Source organism: Gopherus flavomarginatus, chromosome 8 (assembly GCF_025201925.1).
Source record: "Gopherus flavomarginatus isolate rGopFla2 chromosome 8, rGopFla2.mat.asm, whole genome shotgun sequence".
In the NCBI taxonomy this organism is placed as follows: Eukaryota; Metazoa; Chordata; order Testudines; family Testudinidae; genus Gopherus; species Gopherus flavomarginatus.
The window spans coordinates 66905787-66921483 of record NC_066624.1 but is presented as its reverse complement, the minus strand read 5'-3'; the positions used below and the strand labels follow the sequence as shown (position 1 = coordinate 66921483).

The following is a 15697-nucleotide window of genomic DNA, read 5'->3' as shown; positions in this document are numbered from 1 at the left end:
GCGTTTGGGCTCGGGAAACCAGCACTGAGTGGTGGGATCACATCGTCCTGCAATCATGGGATGACGAGCAGTGGCTGCAGAACTTTCGTATGAGGAAAGCCACTTTCATGGGACTTTGTGATGATCTCGCCCCCAACCTGCGGCGCATGAACACGAGATTTAGAGATGCCCTTTCTGTGGAGAAGCGGGTGGCTATTGCAGTCTGGAAGCTGGCAACTCCAGACTGTTTCCGATCTGTGGCGAACCAGTTCGGAGTGGGAAAGTCCACCGTTGGAATGGTGCTGATGCAAGTTTGCAGGGCCATTAATCGAACACTGACAAGAAGAACCGTGACTCTTGGTAACGTGCAGGACATTTTAGATGGCTTTGCAGAAATGGGCTTCCCTAACTGTGGAGGGGCAGTAGATGGGACGCATATTCCTATTATCTCTCCACCCCACCTGGCATCGGAGTATATTAATCGCAAGGGGTACTTCTCTGTGGTTCTGCAAGCGCTTGTGGATCACCGTGGGCATTTCACTGACATTTACTCTGGATGGCCTGGAAAGGTGCACGATGCACGCATATTTAGGAACAGTGCCCTGTTCAGGAGGCTTAGGGCCGGGACCTTTTTCCCAGATCACAATATAACAGTAGGGGACGTGGAAATGCCCATCGTGATTCTGGGAGACCCCGCTTACCCATTAATGCCATGGCTCATGAAACCATATACTGGGAAGCTTGACAGGAGCAAGGAGCGTTTCAACTACAGGTTGAGCCGCTGTAGAATGACTGTGGAGCGTGCTTTTGGCCGTTTGAAAGCTCGCTGGCGCAGTCTGTTCGGGAAGCTAGATTTGATGGAAAGCAGCATTACCGCAGTTATATCCGCGTGCTGCACCCTCCATAATATTTGTGAAGGGAAGGGTGAAAGGTTCAGTGAGGAATGGACCTCCGAGGTTAGACGTTTGGAGAATGAGTTTGCTCAGCCAGAGAGCAGGGCTAATAGGGAGGCCCAGGAAAGGGCTTCAAGGATTAGGGATGCTATAAGGGAGCAATTTGATGCTGAGAGCCAGCAGTAATGTTTGGTGCATGTGTTGTGCTTTGCTTTACCTTGCTGTGTATAATTAACCATTTCTGTCACCAATAAAACATATGGAAAGAAATACAAACCAAAACCTTTTATTTGTCATACAGTAAAAAACAGGTAAGGGGGTATGGGTGGTTCACAGTACATTCAGAGGTTTTACTATTTCCTATTTTACTCAATTGTAACCGTCTGATGCAACTCACCATTACTTTGCTGCATAATGATGGGGGTGGAGTGCACTGGGTAAGAATTAAACATATCTTGGTTAGTAGGTGATGTTATAGGTGTTGGGGGCAGCTGATGATAATAAGGAACTGGGTGCTGCATAAAGCTATTTTGAGGATACACAGGGGGACAAGGAACAGTGCTTTGGGAAGCCTGTGGGTTAGCACGGTATATATTTGCCTGCATGGCTACAAGAGACTCAAAAGACTTGGTTTGGCGAGACAGGAGTCTCATCATCTGCCTGGCTATTCTTTTGGCAGACAATTCCTGTCTCCTGCTTTCAGTCAGCCTCCATTCCTGTACACTTTTTCTCCACTCCTCAGTCTTCCTACTTTCCCTGTTGTAGTGGTTCAGGACGGTCTTGATCAGCTCCTCTTTTGATTTCCTAGGATTGCGCCTCAAATTCTGCAATCTACGTGAGGCCGGTGACACAGCTGCATTACTCGAGTTGCCTAGAAAAAATAGAGATAGAGACATGTAATACACAGGGGCATCATTGTTTATTATCAACTTTTGAAGGACATTTGAAACTGTAGGTAGCATCCCTCTCACATACCTCACATAACACTGTAGAGTTCAAGAAAGCTAAGACATGTCTAGCAATGGGGTGAGTACTTTTGCTTAAAATTCTCCCATGTTAGTGGGATGCCTTGGTTCCTGCTCGGAAGGGGGGCCGGGTGAGGAAAAAGCACCCCGCAGGACACGGTTCCCGCTTGGAAGGGGGGGTGGGGGACGGACAGAGCACCCCGCAGGGCAGGTTTCACGCTTGGAAGGGGGGATCGGTGAAGGAAAGAGCACACCGCAGGGCAGGCTTCCCGCTTGGAAGGGGGGTGGGGGATGGACAGAGCACACCGCAGGGCAGGTTTCCCGCTTGGAAGGGGGGATCGGTGAGGAAGAAGCACCCCGCCTGGATGCCTACGTGCTGGGAAGGGCAGGGGGGGGTGGATTGGGGCAGAGGAAACAGACCGCCTTGCGCTGGGGAGCCGTGCTTCTAGCTACCTGCCCTCAATTATCCCTAAACTATCCACAGGCTTTCATAATGCCAGACATATCACTGCTGCGTGTTACCAAGGAAGAGCGGGAGGGTCTTCTACAGGAATGCGGATACCGCCCTGGCCCCTATGCAGCTCGCCTGTGTGCGGCCATGGTCCCCCCACCCCTCGCTGCACAGTGGATCGGACGAGTTAGCCTGACCGGGACAGGGACCACGCTGGCTCTACCTATAAACTTGTTAAAGCACATTGCCCAAGATCTAGCTGCAACTTTTCAAGAGATTACTCAGGCAGATTACACAGATGTCATAGATCACATCAATGGGCTATTCCACGTTTAGGCATGCATGCAATCAGCCATAACGAAAATCCTGCTATCACAAAGCATTGCAATCTACTTACCACGAGCACGATCCTCAGCTTCCTCATCAACGTCCGCTTCCAGCTGCTGTGACTGGCTAGTCTCCTCAGGGCTGGAGAAGAGCTCCTGGCTGCCTGTGTCCTGAGACTCCGGGGTGTCCCCCTCAACGCCAGTAGCATCACTGTATTCATCCTCTACACCATCCCCCACTTCTCCCTGCTCTGAACTCTCCATTGTGCTCCTAGGATTCACGGTGGGGTCACACCCAAGTATGGCATCCAGCTCCTTGTAAAACCTGCAGGTTGTGGGGGCTGCTCCTGAGCGTCGGTTTCCCTCACGGGCTTTGCAGTATGCACTCCTCATCTCCTTAATTTTTACTCTGCATTGCAAGGCGTCCCGTTCGTGGCCCCTTCTCAGCATGGACTGCGATATCTGACCATAGGTATCGTAGTTTCTCCTTCTGGAGCGCAGCTGTGTTTGAACAGCCTCATCTCCCCACACACTAATTAGATCCTGCAGCTCTGCATTGGTCCATGCTGGGGCTCGTTTGTTGCGTGGAGGCATGGTCGCTGAATGATTGATTGATTAATTGCACTCCACGCCTGACTGAGCAAACAGGAAGGTGATTTTTGAAATTTCCCGGGGCATTTAAAGGAGGGGTCAGGTGAGCACAGGGCAGAGGAGTTTTCTTGATTACCAGAGAGGTATCCTCAGGTATGCTGGGATACCTGCTTATTCCACGGAGGTCAAGAAAAGCGCTGGTAAGTGTCTACATTGCATTACCAGCGCTGGATCACCAGCGCTGGATCCTCTACACCTGAAACAAAACGGGAGTACGGCCAGCGCTGCAAACAGGGAGTTGCAGCGCTGGTGATGCCCTGCAGATGTGTACACCTTCAAAGTTGCAGCGCTGTAACTCCCTCACCAGCGCTGCAACTTTCTGATGTAGACAAGCCCTGATTCAGTGCCCACTGAATTCAGTGAAAAAACTGCAGTGGGCCTTGCAGTCAGGCTCCAGTTAGAACTGGTAATTGGCTACCCTTATTATGAGAGATGAAGAACATTTGGGTAGCCACACACACCATGAACTGAGGCTGCAGTGACTCTTTGCACACCATACGGTATCAGACATACAGTTTAAGGTGCCATTTGCATTTTAATACGCTCCACTACACTCTGACCTATGAAAATGTATTCTATGTGTATGTTGTTCTTGACTGCCTTGCCTTTGTACCCATGCCATTTGCATATCAGAATTTTTCTCATGTTTCGTTTGCATTTGTATGGATCAACTGAAATGGGAGCTATCAGGTGCTGGGGGTAGAATCTTACTCTCTCTGCTTATCGGTTTCTACAGAGAGTGATTTTTCTTCCTGATTTCTCATTTTAAAAAAAAAGTGTTGCTGCTCCATTTCTCAGTGCAGACTTCTGCGTTTCAGTTCAGCAGTGAGATAAACAAAGTGCTAGGTGGTCCACTCAATAGATCGGTGTGGTGATAGTGATTGGGTCAGTTTATAAATAAATCAGTTATTGGCCAGTGCTACAGAGTGAGTCTTGGGTGACTCTGGAGGTGCATGTTAGTGTGAAAGGCTAGTCAGACCCTAAAGCCAAAGTTGGTCTATGAGGCTGGTCGATCAGTTGAATCTTGATGATTTGTTCTGACATTGCAGCCTGTTGCTGAAAAGCGATATCCCAGAGAGAGAGTGAGTTCTGGCTTGGTGTGACTAAAATGGAAAAGACAAGTTATGAGGAGAACATAGTCCTGGTATCACTCAGATTGCTTAGCAGTACAGATTCTAGGAAGAAAAGAATCTGTGAGAGGTAAATTAAATGAATGCTGAGACACTGACTGTTGCTGTTCTGTGCCATAAATCCCAGATTGCCACATAACAGTTTGTCACATGCTGAATATTTTTTTTCTTCTTCTTGTAGAAAATTTTACTACATCACGCTACTGAGAGACCCTGTGTCCCGTTACCTCAGTGAATGGAGGCACGTCCAACGAGGAGCTACCTGGAAAACTTCCTTGCATATGTGTGATGGTCGGACACCAACCCCTGAAGAGCTGCCATCATGCTATGAAGGCACAGACTGGTCAGGCTGCACGCTGCAGGAGTTCATGGATTGCCCGTATAACTTGGCAAACAACCGCCAAGTGAGGATGTTGGCTGACTTGAGCTTGGTGGGCTGCTACAACATGTCTTTTATCCCTGAGAACAAGCGAGCACAGATCCTGCTAGAGAGCGCAAAGAAGAACCTTAGAGACATGGCCTTTTTTGGCTTGACAGAGTTCCAGAGGAAGACTCAATACCTGTTTGAGAGAACTTTTAATCTGAAATTCATCAGGCCCTTCATGCAGTACAACAGTACAAGGGCAGGCGGAGTGGAGGTGGATAACAACACCATACGGAGGATTGAGGAGCTCAATGACTTGGACATGCAGCTCTATGACTATGCAAAGGACCTTTTCCAACAGCGCTACCAGTACAAGCGGCAGCTAGAGAGGATGGAGCAAAGGATAAAGAATCGGGAAGAGAGGCTTCTTCACCGGTCCAACGAGGCACTTCCCAAGGAAGAGACAGAAGAGCAAGGACGCTTGCCCACTGAGGACTACATGAGCCATATTATAGAGAAGTGGTAGTCTAGGCAGACTTTTATACTGAATGGGGTTCTAGGGTTTCCTGTTAAAAGATCATGGAAGTAAAAATACAAAACCCCCCACAACAGATCTTTTATTTAAAAGCAAGTCTGTAAAACAGAAGGTAGCATTCTTCTTTAAACAATGGGTCTTTTTACTGTTTCTTACAAGACCAGTGAGATTCTTTAAAAAAAAAAAAAAAAAAACCTAAAAAAATAAAAAAGGGTCAACATTATAACTCAGATTTAAAAATGCACAAATTCAGCCACTCACTTATGAGGCCAAATACAATGTAATGTTTCTTATCCTCCCAAATTCAGAAACATGGCAGAGGTAGGATCTTTTATTAATCTGTTTTTCCCCTGAGTCTAAAGACAGATATACAAACACACACCTGTATATAGATAGTTTTTTTAATCAAGGTTTCCCTTTGTTTCCCTTCTGTTTTGTGGGGGGAGGGTAATGGGTTATTTTTGTTTTGCTAAAGTAAGGATAGTAGTGGCAAAGTTGATTGCATGCTAAGCTATTAGGGTATGATCTAGTCACGGGGGCAGCTGCTCAGGCTCAAATGGCAACCACTGTCAAGAAAATGGAGCAGAATAAAAATAAAAGAAGAAAGACAGCAGAGGATGAGAAACATTAAAGCAAATTGACTGTGGCCTAGAATATATACTTAGCACAATGGTTTTGATACATTGCACTGGTGTCGCACACGTATGCCACTTTACCATAGTAACAATAGTTAGTGAATTCATGCACAAACATCCCCAGCTTCTGCTTCACAAAGAAGTTCCAAAAGCCAAATAAAAGCCAACCAAATTCCATGTAGAGTCACATGCATACACACAGATGGAATCTTGTCACCCCTTCCCATGTGCAGTACATTCCTTAATCAATGTAACTTGTAAACAGCACATGAAAATCCTTTTTTGTACATAAAACAAGCCAAGCAGAGAGAGAGAATAGCATCACTCCCACATGCACCTGCATCAGGTAGAGTTCCAGTAATACCCTGCAAGTACTCAGTTATCAATGGAGACATGTTTATTTTGCTGGGGCGTGTGTGTGTGTGAGAAATGAGATCTTAATTACAGAGAACATGCACTTACACATACCTAAATTTCAAAAATGCTATTTTTTTTTAAAAAGATAAATTATGTTACTAATCCTGCTCCCACCACAGTCAATAGCAAAACTTCCACTGATTCCCAAGGAAGCAGTAGGGGACCTTGCTCCAGGGCAATAAGATTCCCTGCTACTGGTCTGAATTAATCTGGTGACAGTGTATGCTGAATTTGGCAGAATGGCCTTTTCTGTGGCTCTTGTTTTAAACAAGGTGCCCTCATAAACCTGGAAAGAGAAATCAGGGGTAATGGTTTTCAGTCTCAGGCCCTCATCAGACCAGCACCCTTCTTATTTTGAGAGTCTGGTAACTTTCATTCCCCAGTCTGGTGGCAGTCTAACCAGCTTCTGCCTACTCAGATTGATTCAGAGAACAGTGGATTGTCACATTTCCCCCACACTCTGTTCGAATTCGCCTGTTTTTTGTCTTTGCTATGCTAAGCACTTCCGCATTGGTCTGAAATATGGAAAAGAAGCAGGTTTTGTCTGCTCCATACATCACCCATTGTTACTTGGCCCCTAGGACCTGAACTGGCTGCCGTTTAGGGTGAAGTATGAATCAAATGGGAGACACCTTGATTTTCAGAGGCTGTGTTAACTGCAGATCAAATATGACAGTGAAATCACAGGAGAGGCAGAGATGATATATTCAGCTGCAGCATGTCCTTTTTACAGAGTTGTCTTTCCCTTTACAGGAATGTACTGAAGTGTTGCTCGCTTTGTATTTTAATTTTCTCTCTGCCTTTGCATGCTGTTACCAACACTGTAGAATTCAAATGGAGTTTTGCAGGGGAGGTGGATGCCTGCTGCAGGAGCTGCCTGATTTCCACGACATAAACTGCGAGCAACACAGCTGGTTTTTGTAAGTGCTTTTCTCTAAAAGAGAGGAAAGATGACAGAGCATCTGGACAGAAAACCTGAGCAACACTTGGGGTTAAAACATAACCCTATTATGGCTCTGATCAAAAGCCCATTGAAGTCAGTGGGAGTCTTTCGTTTGATTTCACTGGGGTTTGGATCACGCCCTCACAGCCTGGGCCAGCAGAGTACTTACACATCTTAACCTTAACCATAGTGAGACATGCTGAAGTGCTGTGTTACATCAGGCTTATTAATCAACACCTGCTAGTGTCATTCTCTTTAAGGGTCTGTCAATGTTTCCATTAAGAGCCACTCCCAGTTTTCAGAGGTGTATAACATGGCCATAAATATTTATTCCAGACTGAAATGTGGAAAGCAAAACCTCCCCCTCAAAGGAATTTGGTCTGGGGGCAGAGAGTGTTACAAACCTCTAAATTCCAGAATTAGGAATAACAATGTTTGCTAGCTCCCAGCGCTCCTGTATGTTGCTGTAACTAAAGAAAACATTGATTTTTACAAAATGGAATTTTACAGGCTATTTATCCACAAAACTATACATGAGCTATAAAAAGCAACTGTTTTATGTGCACACTATCAAACTTTACCCGAAGGCTTCTCACTGTGCATTCAGTGTTATGGATCCATAATGCACAAACAGTTACTAAACTAATCCATATTCAGAATAGGCATCCAAACAGCTCCACAAGAGAGCATGCTGTGCATGCTTGTGCAGTACTGCATACACTGGTACTGAGTTCTGAGGATAATTATTATACTGAGGGCCAAATTCTGCCTTCATTTACACAAAGGTTGACAATGAATGGAGCTGCCCGAGCAAGGCTGGCAGTAGAATTTGGCCCAGTCTGGCTAGGTTATTTCTGCATTATGGGCTCTGAATAACTGGCTGAATTTTAGTGGATCTGTCTACATGGTTCAAAATTAGAAGGAACCTCTGACCTCAAGAGCGTCAGTGGTAGACTTCAACATTTGCTTTGTAATATATTACAGTAACCAACACATGAAATGAAACTACAGAGTATTGTTAACAGTTCACTTAAACCCACAAAAGGAAGGAGAGAGAAGTATGATGATTTCTAGTGGTCTGAGCTCAGTCCAGAGTCAGAAATGTCCATGTTTAAATCCTGGCTCGGACACAGCCCTTCAGCTCTGCCTGAGTTTCCCCATCTGCTCATTGGGATTAACAATACTCACTGCAAAGAAGTGTTGTGGGTTAACTAGTGCAAAGTAGTGCAAAGATAGGGTATGTCTACACTATGGGATTATTCCGATTTTACATAAACCGGTTTTGTAAAACAGATTGTATAAAGTCGAGTGCACGCGGCCACACTAAGCACATTAATTTGGCGGTGTGCGTCCATGTACTGAGGCTAGTGTCAATTTCCGGAGCGTTGCACTGTGGGTAGCTATCCCGTAGCTATCCCATAGTTCCCACAGTCTGCCCCACTCATTGGAATTCTGGGTTGAAATCCCAATGCATGATGGGGCAAAAACAGTGTCGTGGGTGATTCTGGGTAAATGTCGTCACTCATTCCTTCCTCTGTGACAGCAACGGCAGACAATCATTTCACACCCTTTTTCCCTGGATTGCCCTGGCAGACGCCATAGCATGGCAACCATGGATCCCGTTTAGCCTTTTGTCACTGTCACCATATATGTACTGGATGCCGCTGACAGAGGCGGTACTGCAGTGCTACACAGCAGCATTCATTTGCCATTGCAAGGTAGCAAAGATGGTTACCAGTCGTTCTATACCGTCTGCTGTGCCATTGTAAATTGGTGACGAGATGACGGTTATCAGTCGTTCTGTACCGTCTGCTGCTGTCATGGATGCTCCTGGCTGGCTTTAGCTGAGGTCGGCCGGGGGCGCAAAGACAAAAATGGGAATGACTCCCCGAGTCAATGCCTCCTTTATGATTTATCTAAAAATAGAGTCAGTCCTGCCTAGAATATGGGGCAAGTGTATTAGAGAACCAGTTATCAGAGAACCAGAGAGCACAGCTGCTCTGTGTCAGATCCCGCAGAAATGTTGAGCTGCATGCCATTCACGGTGGGTGCCCCTGCAACAACCCCACCCGTTGATTCCCTTCTCCCCCAACCTTTCTGGGCTACTGTGGCAGTGTCCCCTGTTTGTGTGATGAAGTAATAAAAAATGCAGGAATAAGAAACGCTGAGTTTTTAGTGAGGGGGAGGCAGCCTCCAGCTGCTATGATAGTCCAGGCAGGACATTAAATGGTGGGGGGGAGAGGAGCCCAGCATCCCGCTGCTATGATAGTCCAGGCAGTACAGAATCTTTTCTTTAGACATGAAGGGGTGAGGGGGGCCCTGATGGAACTCAGACCCCAGTTGCTATGATGAGGACGGTTACCAGCCATTCTGTACCATCTACCGGGAATGACTGGGAGTCATTCCTATTTTTACCCAGGCGCCCCCAGCCAACCTCACCTGAGGCCAGCCAGGAGCACTCATAGGCTGATGACGACGATGGATAGCAGTCATATTGTACCATCTGCCACCGGGGAGGGGAGGGGAGAGGATGCTGCTGTTCATTGCCGCAGCACCACGTCTACCAGCGGCATTCAGTAGACATAGGGTGACATATAAAAAAGTCAAGAAATGATTTTTTTTTCCCTTTTCTTTCATGGGGGTGAGGGGGGGTAAATTGAGGATATATACCCTGAAACACCCTGGACAATGTGTTTGACCCTACAGGCATTGGGAGCTCAGCCAAGAATGCAAATGCTTTTCGGAGACTGCGGGGACTGTGGGATAGCTGGAGTCCTCAGTACCTCCTCCCTCCCTCCATGAGCATCCATTTGATTCTTTGGCTTTCCGTTACGCTTGTCACACAGCACTGTGCTGTGGCCTCTGTCTATCATAGCCTGGAGATTTTTTCAAATGTTTTCTCATTTCGTCTTCTGTAACGGAGCTGTGATAGAACAGATTTGTCTCCCCATACAGCGGTCAGATCCAGTATCTCCCGCACGGTCCATGCTGGAGCTCTTTTTGGATTTGGGACTGCATGGCCACCCGTGCTGATCAGAGCTCCACGCTGGGCAAACAGGAAATGAAATTAAAAGTTCATTGGGCTTTTCTTGTTTACCTGGCCAGTGCATCCGAGTTAGGATTGCTGTCCAGAGCAATCACAATGGTGCACTGTGGGATACCGCCCAGAGGCCAATACTGTCGATTTGCGGCCACACTAACCCTAATCCGATATGGTAATATCAATTTCAGCGCTACTCCTCTCGTCGGGGAGGAGTACAGAAACTGGTTTAAAGAACCCTTTATATCGATATAAAGAGCCTTGTTGTGTGGACGGGTGCAGCGTTAAATCGGTTTAACGCTGCTAAAATCAGTTTAAACGCGTAGTGTAGACCAGGCCATCGATTCTAAGTGTGATTAAAGGAAACAAAGGATACCTAGCCTGCTGTGGCCAGTTATTTGGCCAAAGACCTTACACTAATTTACTCTTAAGGGCTGGGTGCCAGGCAGTAAACTATAGGACACATCACTTCTCTGAAATAGAATTTTCTTGCTTTTGTGGGCTTAAAGGAGCTTCTTTGACATAATGTGAATGTAGTTTATTGTGATTTATATGTACTACAATTTGGAGTGGTACCAGTTTTTAGGAGCAGATTATTTAATTCTACAATAACATGAAAAATGTATGTGTAGCTTTAAAATTAATAGACACCATCTGCTTTAAGAAACTCCAGTGGAATTATTGGCCAGATATTTTGTTGTTGTTAAATATATGCCCCTCTCTTCCAATACATTTCCCCTGCTGCTCCCTGAACTTTCTATACATTTAGAGCTTCTTATATACAATGCTCCTTCATTAAGCAAGGAAATATTTAATAACAGCAATAGGTGTAGTGAAGACAATTGCAAGATTCTGAGAAAGACTCCATTGAATTCAGTGGGAGTTGAACCCGGTCCCAGGTCAATACAACACTTGCTATTACATTGTTTTCCTGCTATGATTGCAGGGAGCTTCCAGGGAAAGTCTTCACTGCAGTTGGGATCTTTATGGACTGTTAATGGGAATTTATCCAAGCAGTAATGCTTAGTGTGAGTGGTTACATTGGAGAGATGCACTGTTGCCACCAGTGAAAGACCATGGCCTGACTCTCCATTTTCTTAGAGGTTGTTGTCATTGCACCTGTGCAAAAAGAGGTGTGACATGCTTCCACCAGCATGCAGAGAATTCAGATCCAGTAGCACGTCGCTTTCACTTTGCACAGCTATAAGTGCAAGAACCAGGCCTCCATGTGCTTTTAGACTCCTGAAAAGAGAAACTTCACTGCTTGAAGTGTGTTGTTGCTGATGAACCTGAATTTGAATGGTTATACTGAATGAGATTCCTGCCCAGACAAACACTAGCCAGCCAATTAGATGCCCCTTTTCGCCATGCCCATTGAAGAATGTGCAGTATTGACTGGAAAGGATGCTGTGTCCCGTAACTTTTTGCCTAGTCAGTCGTATCTTACATTGTAGAGGTAGGCAGAACATCTCACAACAAAGGATTCTTTGTGAATGAAATACCATTTAGCACAGGTCATTTTTCTGGTCTTTATTTCCTTTCTTCTCAGGCTGGTCTCTCTTCTATTGCATCCCTGCCCAAGTTTTTGTTAGAACACTGTGAAAGCAAAATTTTGGAGTGAATTTAGTGTGATTCAGACTGTGTCACTCCTGCAAGCTGCAGTCCCATGCACGGGTGCTGGAACAATTTGTGAAGTGCTGAGAGCCACTGAACCAAACTGTAAACCCTGTATATGATGGAAACTACTTCAAGCCAGAGCATGGAGCAGCACCCCCACTATCCCTAGTTCCAGCACCTATAGTCAAATATCTATCCACAAAAGGACAGCATAGTCAGTAGCATTAAAAGCCTCCATTGTGCTTTTTGAACCTTTCTTACAATTCAGACTCCATGGTCATTCGCTTCTTAGCTTTGTTCCTCTGCTGGCATCACAAGGAAGAAAGTACGGCTGTCAATAGCGATGCAGACAATTGTCCATTAGAAACTAGATTGAGGCACAGAGATCACTTGATCACTGAACAGCTATCAGATGGTATTGACTGTGTTATTACTGAGCAAGGTATGACTTTAATTTGTGACAGAGTTAAAAGGCTCCATTGCCCTTTATTACCAATTCTTTGAGCCAGCTCCCCCCTCTGGAATTTTTTGAAGGTAACAAATAGGTAGCACTACAGTAATCTGCACATAGGCTTACTAAATGTAGTATTTCAAACGATGTGTTTCAGCATGCAGTCCACATAATTTGCTGCATTCAAATCACAGTGCTACTGGGTTAGCTTTTGTTCTCGTTTTTGTTAATATTAGCATATCATGTTCCAGTAGCAGAAATTAACACGAGATTTGCTTGCTGAATGCTAGAGCCAGGCCTTTAAAGCACAGCTCAGTTAGCAGTAGTTCCTTTTAAAGCAGTGATTCGTGGGTCCCTCACACACAATCAGAGTTATCTGTGGCTGCCTGTTTGTCCTGCCTACAGGAACTCTGGCAAGGGGAACGTGGTCCTTATAACCACCTGGGTATTAAAGCTTGCTTTGCCCACCCTAAGGGTGGTGGTTTTCAGTACAATTCTTAGCCATCCAAGATGAAAAGCATGATTTGCAATCAAGTCTTTTTCTTCCCCCAGGTCCCCACTTCCTCAGCCCTTCCAGGGGTCCCTTCTACATATTGGATTGAGAGAACTGTACTATAATTAATTTTATATTAAAATGGTTTCTGAGCATGATTTGTACATATTGGAATATGTTTTTAACTTATTTTTGCCCCTTTTCATTCATTTTAATTGCTTTTTTTTAAAAAACAACTCAAATGTGAAGTTTCTGTGTGTATAGTCTGCCAGGCAAATGAACAGCAGCCACAGGATTTACCACCAGTTTTATTGGTAATGGATCTGATTTTGTGTCGATGTCATTTGCTTTTGTCTGAGGTTTTGCTTGTGTTCTCTTTAATTTCCACTCTGCTGTACAAGGAGTACAGCAGAGGTAATGGACAATGGAGACAGAGCATTCATTTCCTTCCCCTTTTTTGTGTGTTTTATCTACCAAGGAACTCAGTTCTTATCTCTAGGAGTTGTGTGACTGAGGATAAAAACTAAAATTAAAATAAAACCCTTCACTCCTGTTTTCCCCGCAGTTGTAGATCAAATAGATTCAGCGTCTTTTAAAAAGAATAGTAGCTGAGGCCATCCACCTAAGTGTTTCCATTGGGCTGAATCTGTATGGTTTGCACTTTCATTCTGGGAACTAAAAAAATTGTTTAACTTAAGCCAAGTACCACTTAAAGCTCTATATATTTATTTATAGCATCCTACAAAAAGAAGTGTTAAGGTTTATTTTCTTTTCTTTCCACAACAAAAAAAATTGATTCAGAATTAATAATCTAATTGTTTTTGTCTAGATCAAGAATGAATGTTAGCAGATGAAATAAACCCTTAAACCAAGCCTTTGTTGTGTGTGTTATCCTTGCCATTGGCCTTTTGGAACGTCTATTCTCCAGTGATTTGTCTTCCATTTTGACAATGTGATATGTCTCACTCTGCTGTATTACATGGTAATAAAACTGCCAGTGGGCCTAATAGAGGGGCCTTGGTTTCAGATGTTCTGCACAGAAAACTTACACTTCTACCAAGGAAACAGAAGCAGTACAGCCCATTTTTCCTTAGCGTGACACAAAATGTAGCAAAAAAAATCCTGCCAGCCACTGGTCATTCAATTTTCTAAATGAGTTTACTTTAACTCTGAAAATCCATGTGCCCCTCCCACCATCCTGTTTACTTTTCACACATATTCTGGTGTACAAATTTATAGGCAGGAATGTTCAGCAAAACAGTGAATGTTATGCAAGTATTGAACATTCACAGGAAATTGTCTTGCATTCAAAAATATTCCCAAAAAATGTATTCTGGGAGTTACTTTTCCAAGCAGGAAATAAAACTATACTGTGTTAAATAGCACAGCAACCATTTAAAAATATTTTATTTTATTTATTTATTGGGAAACCAGTTATAAGGTTTAGGAGTAAAGGGGGAAATGATGATATTCTACACAAGCTCCTTCCACAATCCCAAACTCCACTTACAATCAGAGAATAGTCAGATGTTTCTGCTCAAATTGCCACTGGTGCAATAATTAATAATACTGGCATTTATACAAGCATCACTAGACTTCAGAGTTAACATCACATGCAAAGGACTATAGCTTTATACCTTAAGAACTATAATGTCTGATTTTCCTCTCACACCACAGGTAAATCTGGACTTCAGAACCGATGAGAGTGAGTGGGAAATCAGGCCCTTCCTTTATTTTTGTAGAGTCAGGAACAAAGCATTGCCTCAGTTCCCATTCAGAAGGACTTACCCCTCCTACTCCCCAGAAAAGCTAGATTTCAAGTTATGTTCTGTAGACACTGATGGAGTTACCGGATAAGCACTAATATGGAAGTACTGTCTCAGTTTTCTCTCTGGAGAAGCTGAAGTAAACAGGATAAATAATTTACTCTCAGTCATGAAGAGAATCAACTGCATATCTTGAGCTAGAGCCCAGCTCTCTGTCCCATGCTGTAACCACAAACTCATACTGCTCCCTGACTGGAGATTATGAGGTTTAACCCTTCACCTCTTTTTTTTCCCCCTTGTCTTAGTAAATGGTTTGAAAAATCAGCAATGTCCACACCCTTCCTGCAGATAAAAGCCAATATTACAAATGTGAGTGGTGCAAGTTTTACAAGTGTTACAGGTGCCATCTGTAGCCAAAGGATGTTAAGCAATAAAGTCTATTTATCTGTACATATCAGTAAGATAACGATCCACTGAGGTATCATCTAAGCAAATTTTTATGCTACAGAGAAAAAGTTAAATAAGCACCATCCCAAGTGTTTTAACCTCCAAATAATTTTGAAACATAGTAACTACAATATTTCAGAGTTTGCTATCTAGTCTCCCATAGGATTCAAAACCTCATCACTATGAAAGCACCAATTGGCTTCTGCCTCTTCCCTCTCCCCCACCCCCCAAACGTATGGTCACAGCTCATTGCACAGGAGTTTGCCTGAAGTTCCTTCATTAATATTTGGATGCAAGTAGCACAACGAGTAACAGGAGGAATGGGCTACATGTTCATACTGCAAGTCGCTGCAGAACTATCCCTGATGTCTGAGCCCAGTGGAAAAGTACAGTCCAGTTGATACAATTCTCACTCAACCTGAGGAATAGCTCTGCTGCTTTGTATAGATGCAGGGCAGGCTCTGGCTTTTTAGCTGCCCCAAGCAAAAACAAAAAGGTGGGTGGGACAGGGCCCCCGGAGCAGCAAAGCAGGGGGGAAAAATGGTGTGGAAAAGGGGGGGGGGGGGGGGGGGTGGGGGGAGAAACAACGGTGCA

The 15697-nt window shown here is 44.5% G+C and overlaps 2 protein-coding genes across 2 annotated transcripts in view; one reads left to right on the top strand and one right to left on the bottom strand.

Annotated features, from left to right (window-relative positions):
• HS6ST1 (heparan sulfate 6-O-sulfotransferase 1) overlaps positions 1 to 13763 on the top strand; it is a 374452-nt gene extending 360689 nt beyond the window's left edge. The window contains exon 3 of the mRNA XM_050964092.1: positions 4577 to 13763. Within this exon, the coding sequence (XP_050820049.1) occupies positions 4577 to 5285 (709 nt within the window). The 3' untranslated portion in view covers positions 5286 to 13763. The remainder of the gene's footprint in view (positions 1 to 4576) is intronic.
• LOC127056352 (uncharacterized) lies at positions 1143 to 3596 on the bottom strand. The gene is made up of 2 exons (XM_050964106.1): positions 2686 to 3596; positions 1143 to 1743 (listed from the first exon to the last, which is right to left on the bottom strand). Exons 1-2 carry the CDS (start codon positions 3206 to 3208, stop codon positions 1238 to 1240), a joined length of 1029 nt encoding a protein of 342 aa, XP_050820063.1. The 5' UTR covers positions 3209 to 3596; the 3' UTR covers positions 1143 to 1237.
• Positions 13764 to 15697: the final 1934 nt, after the last annotated feature.

Coding starts and splice junctions, on each gene's coding strand:
- LOC127056352 (XM_050964106.1), bottom strand. CDS start 3,208: ATGCCTCCACGCAACAAACGAGCCCCAGCATGGACCAATGCAGAGCTG. Junction 1,744..2,685: donor AGCTGAGGATCGTGCTCGTG/GTAAGTAGATTG, acceptor TATTTTTTCTAG/GCAACTCGAGTAATGCAGCT.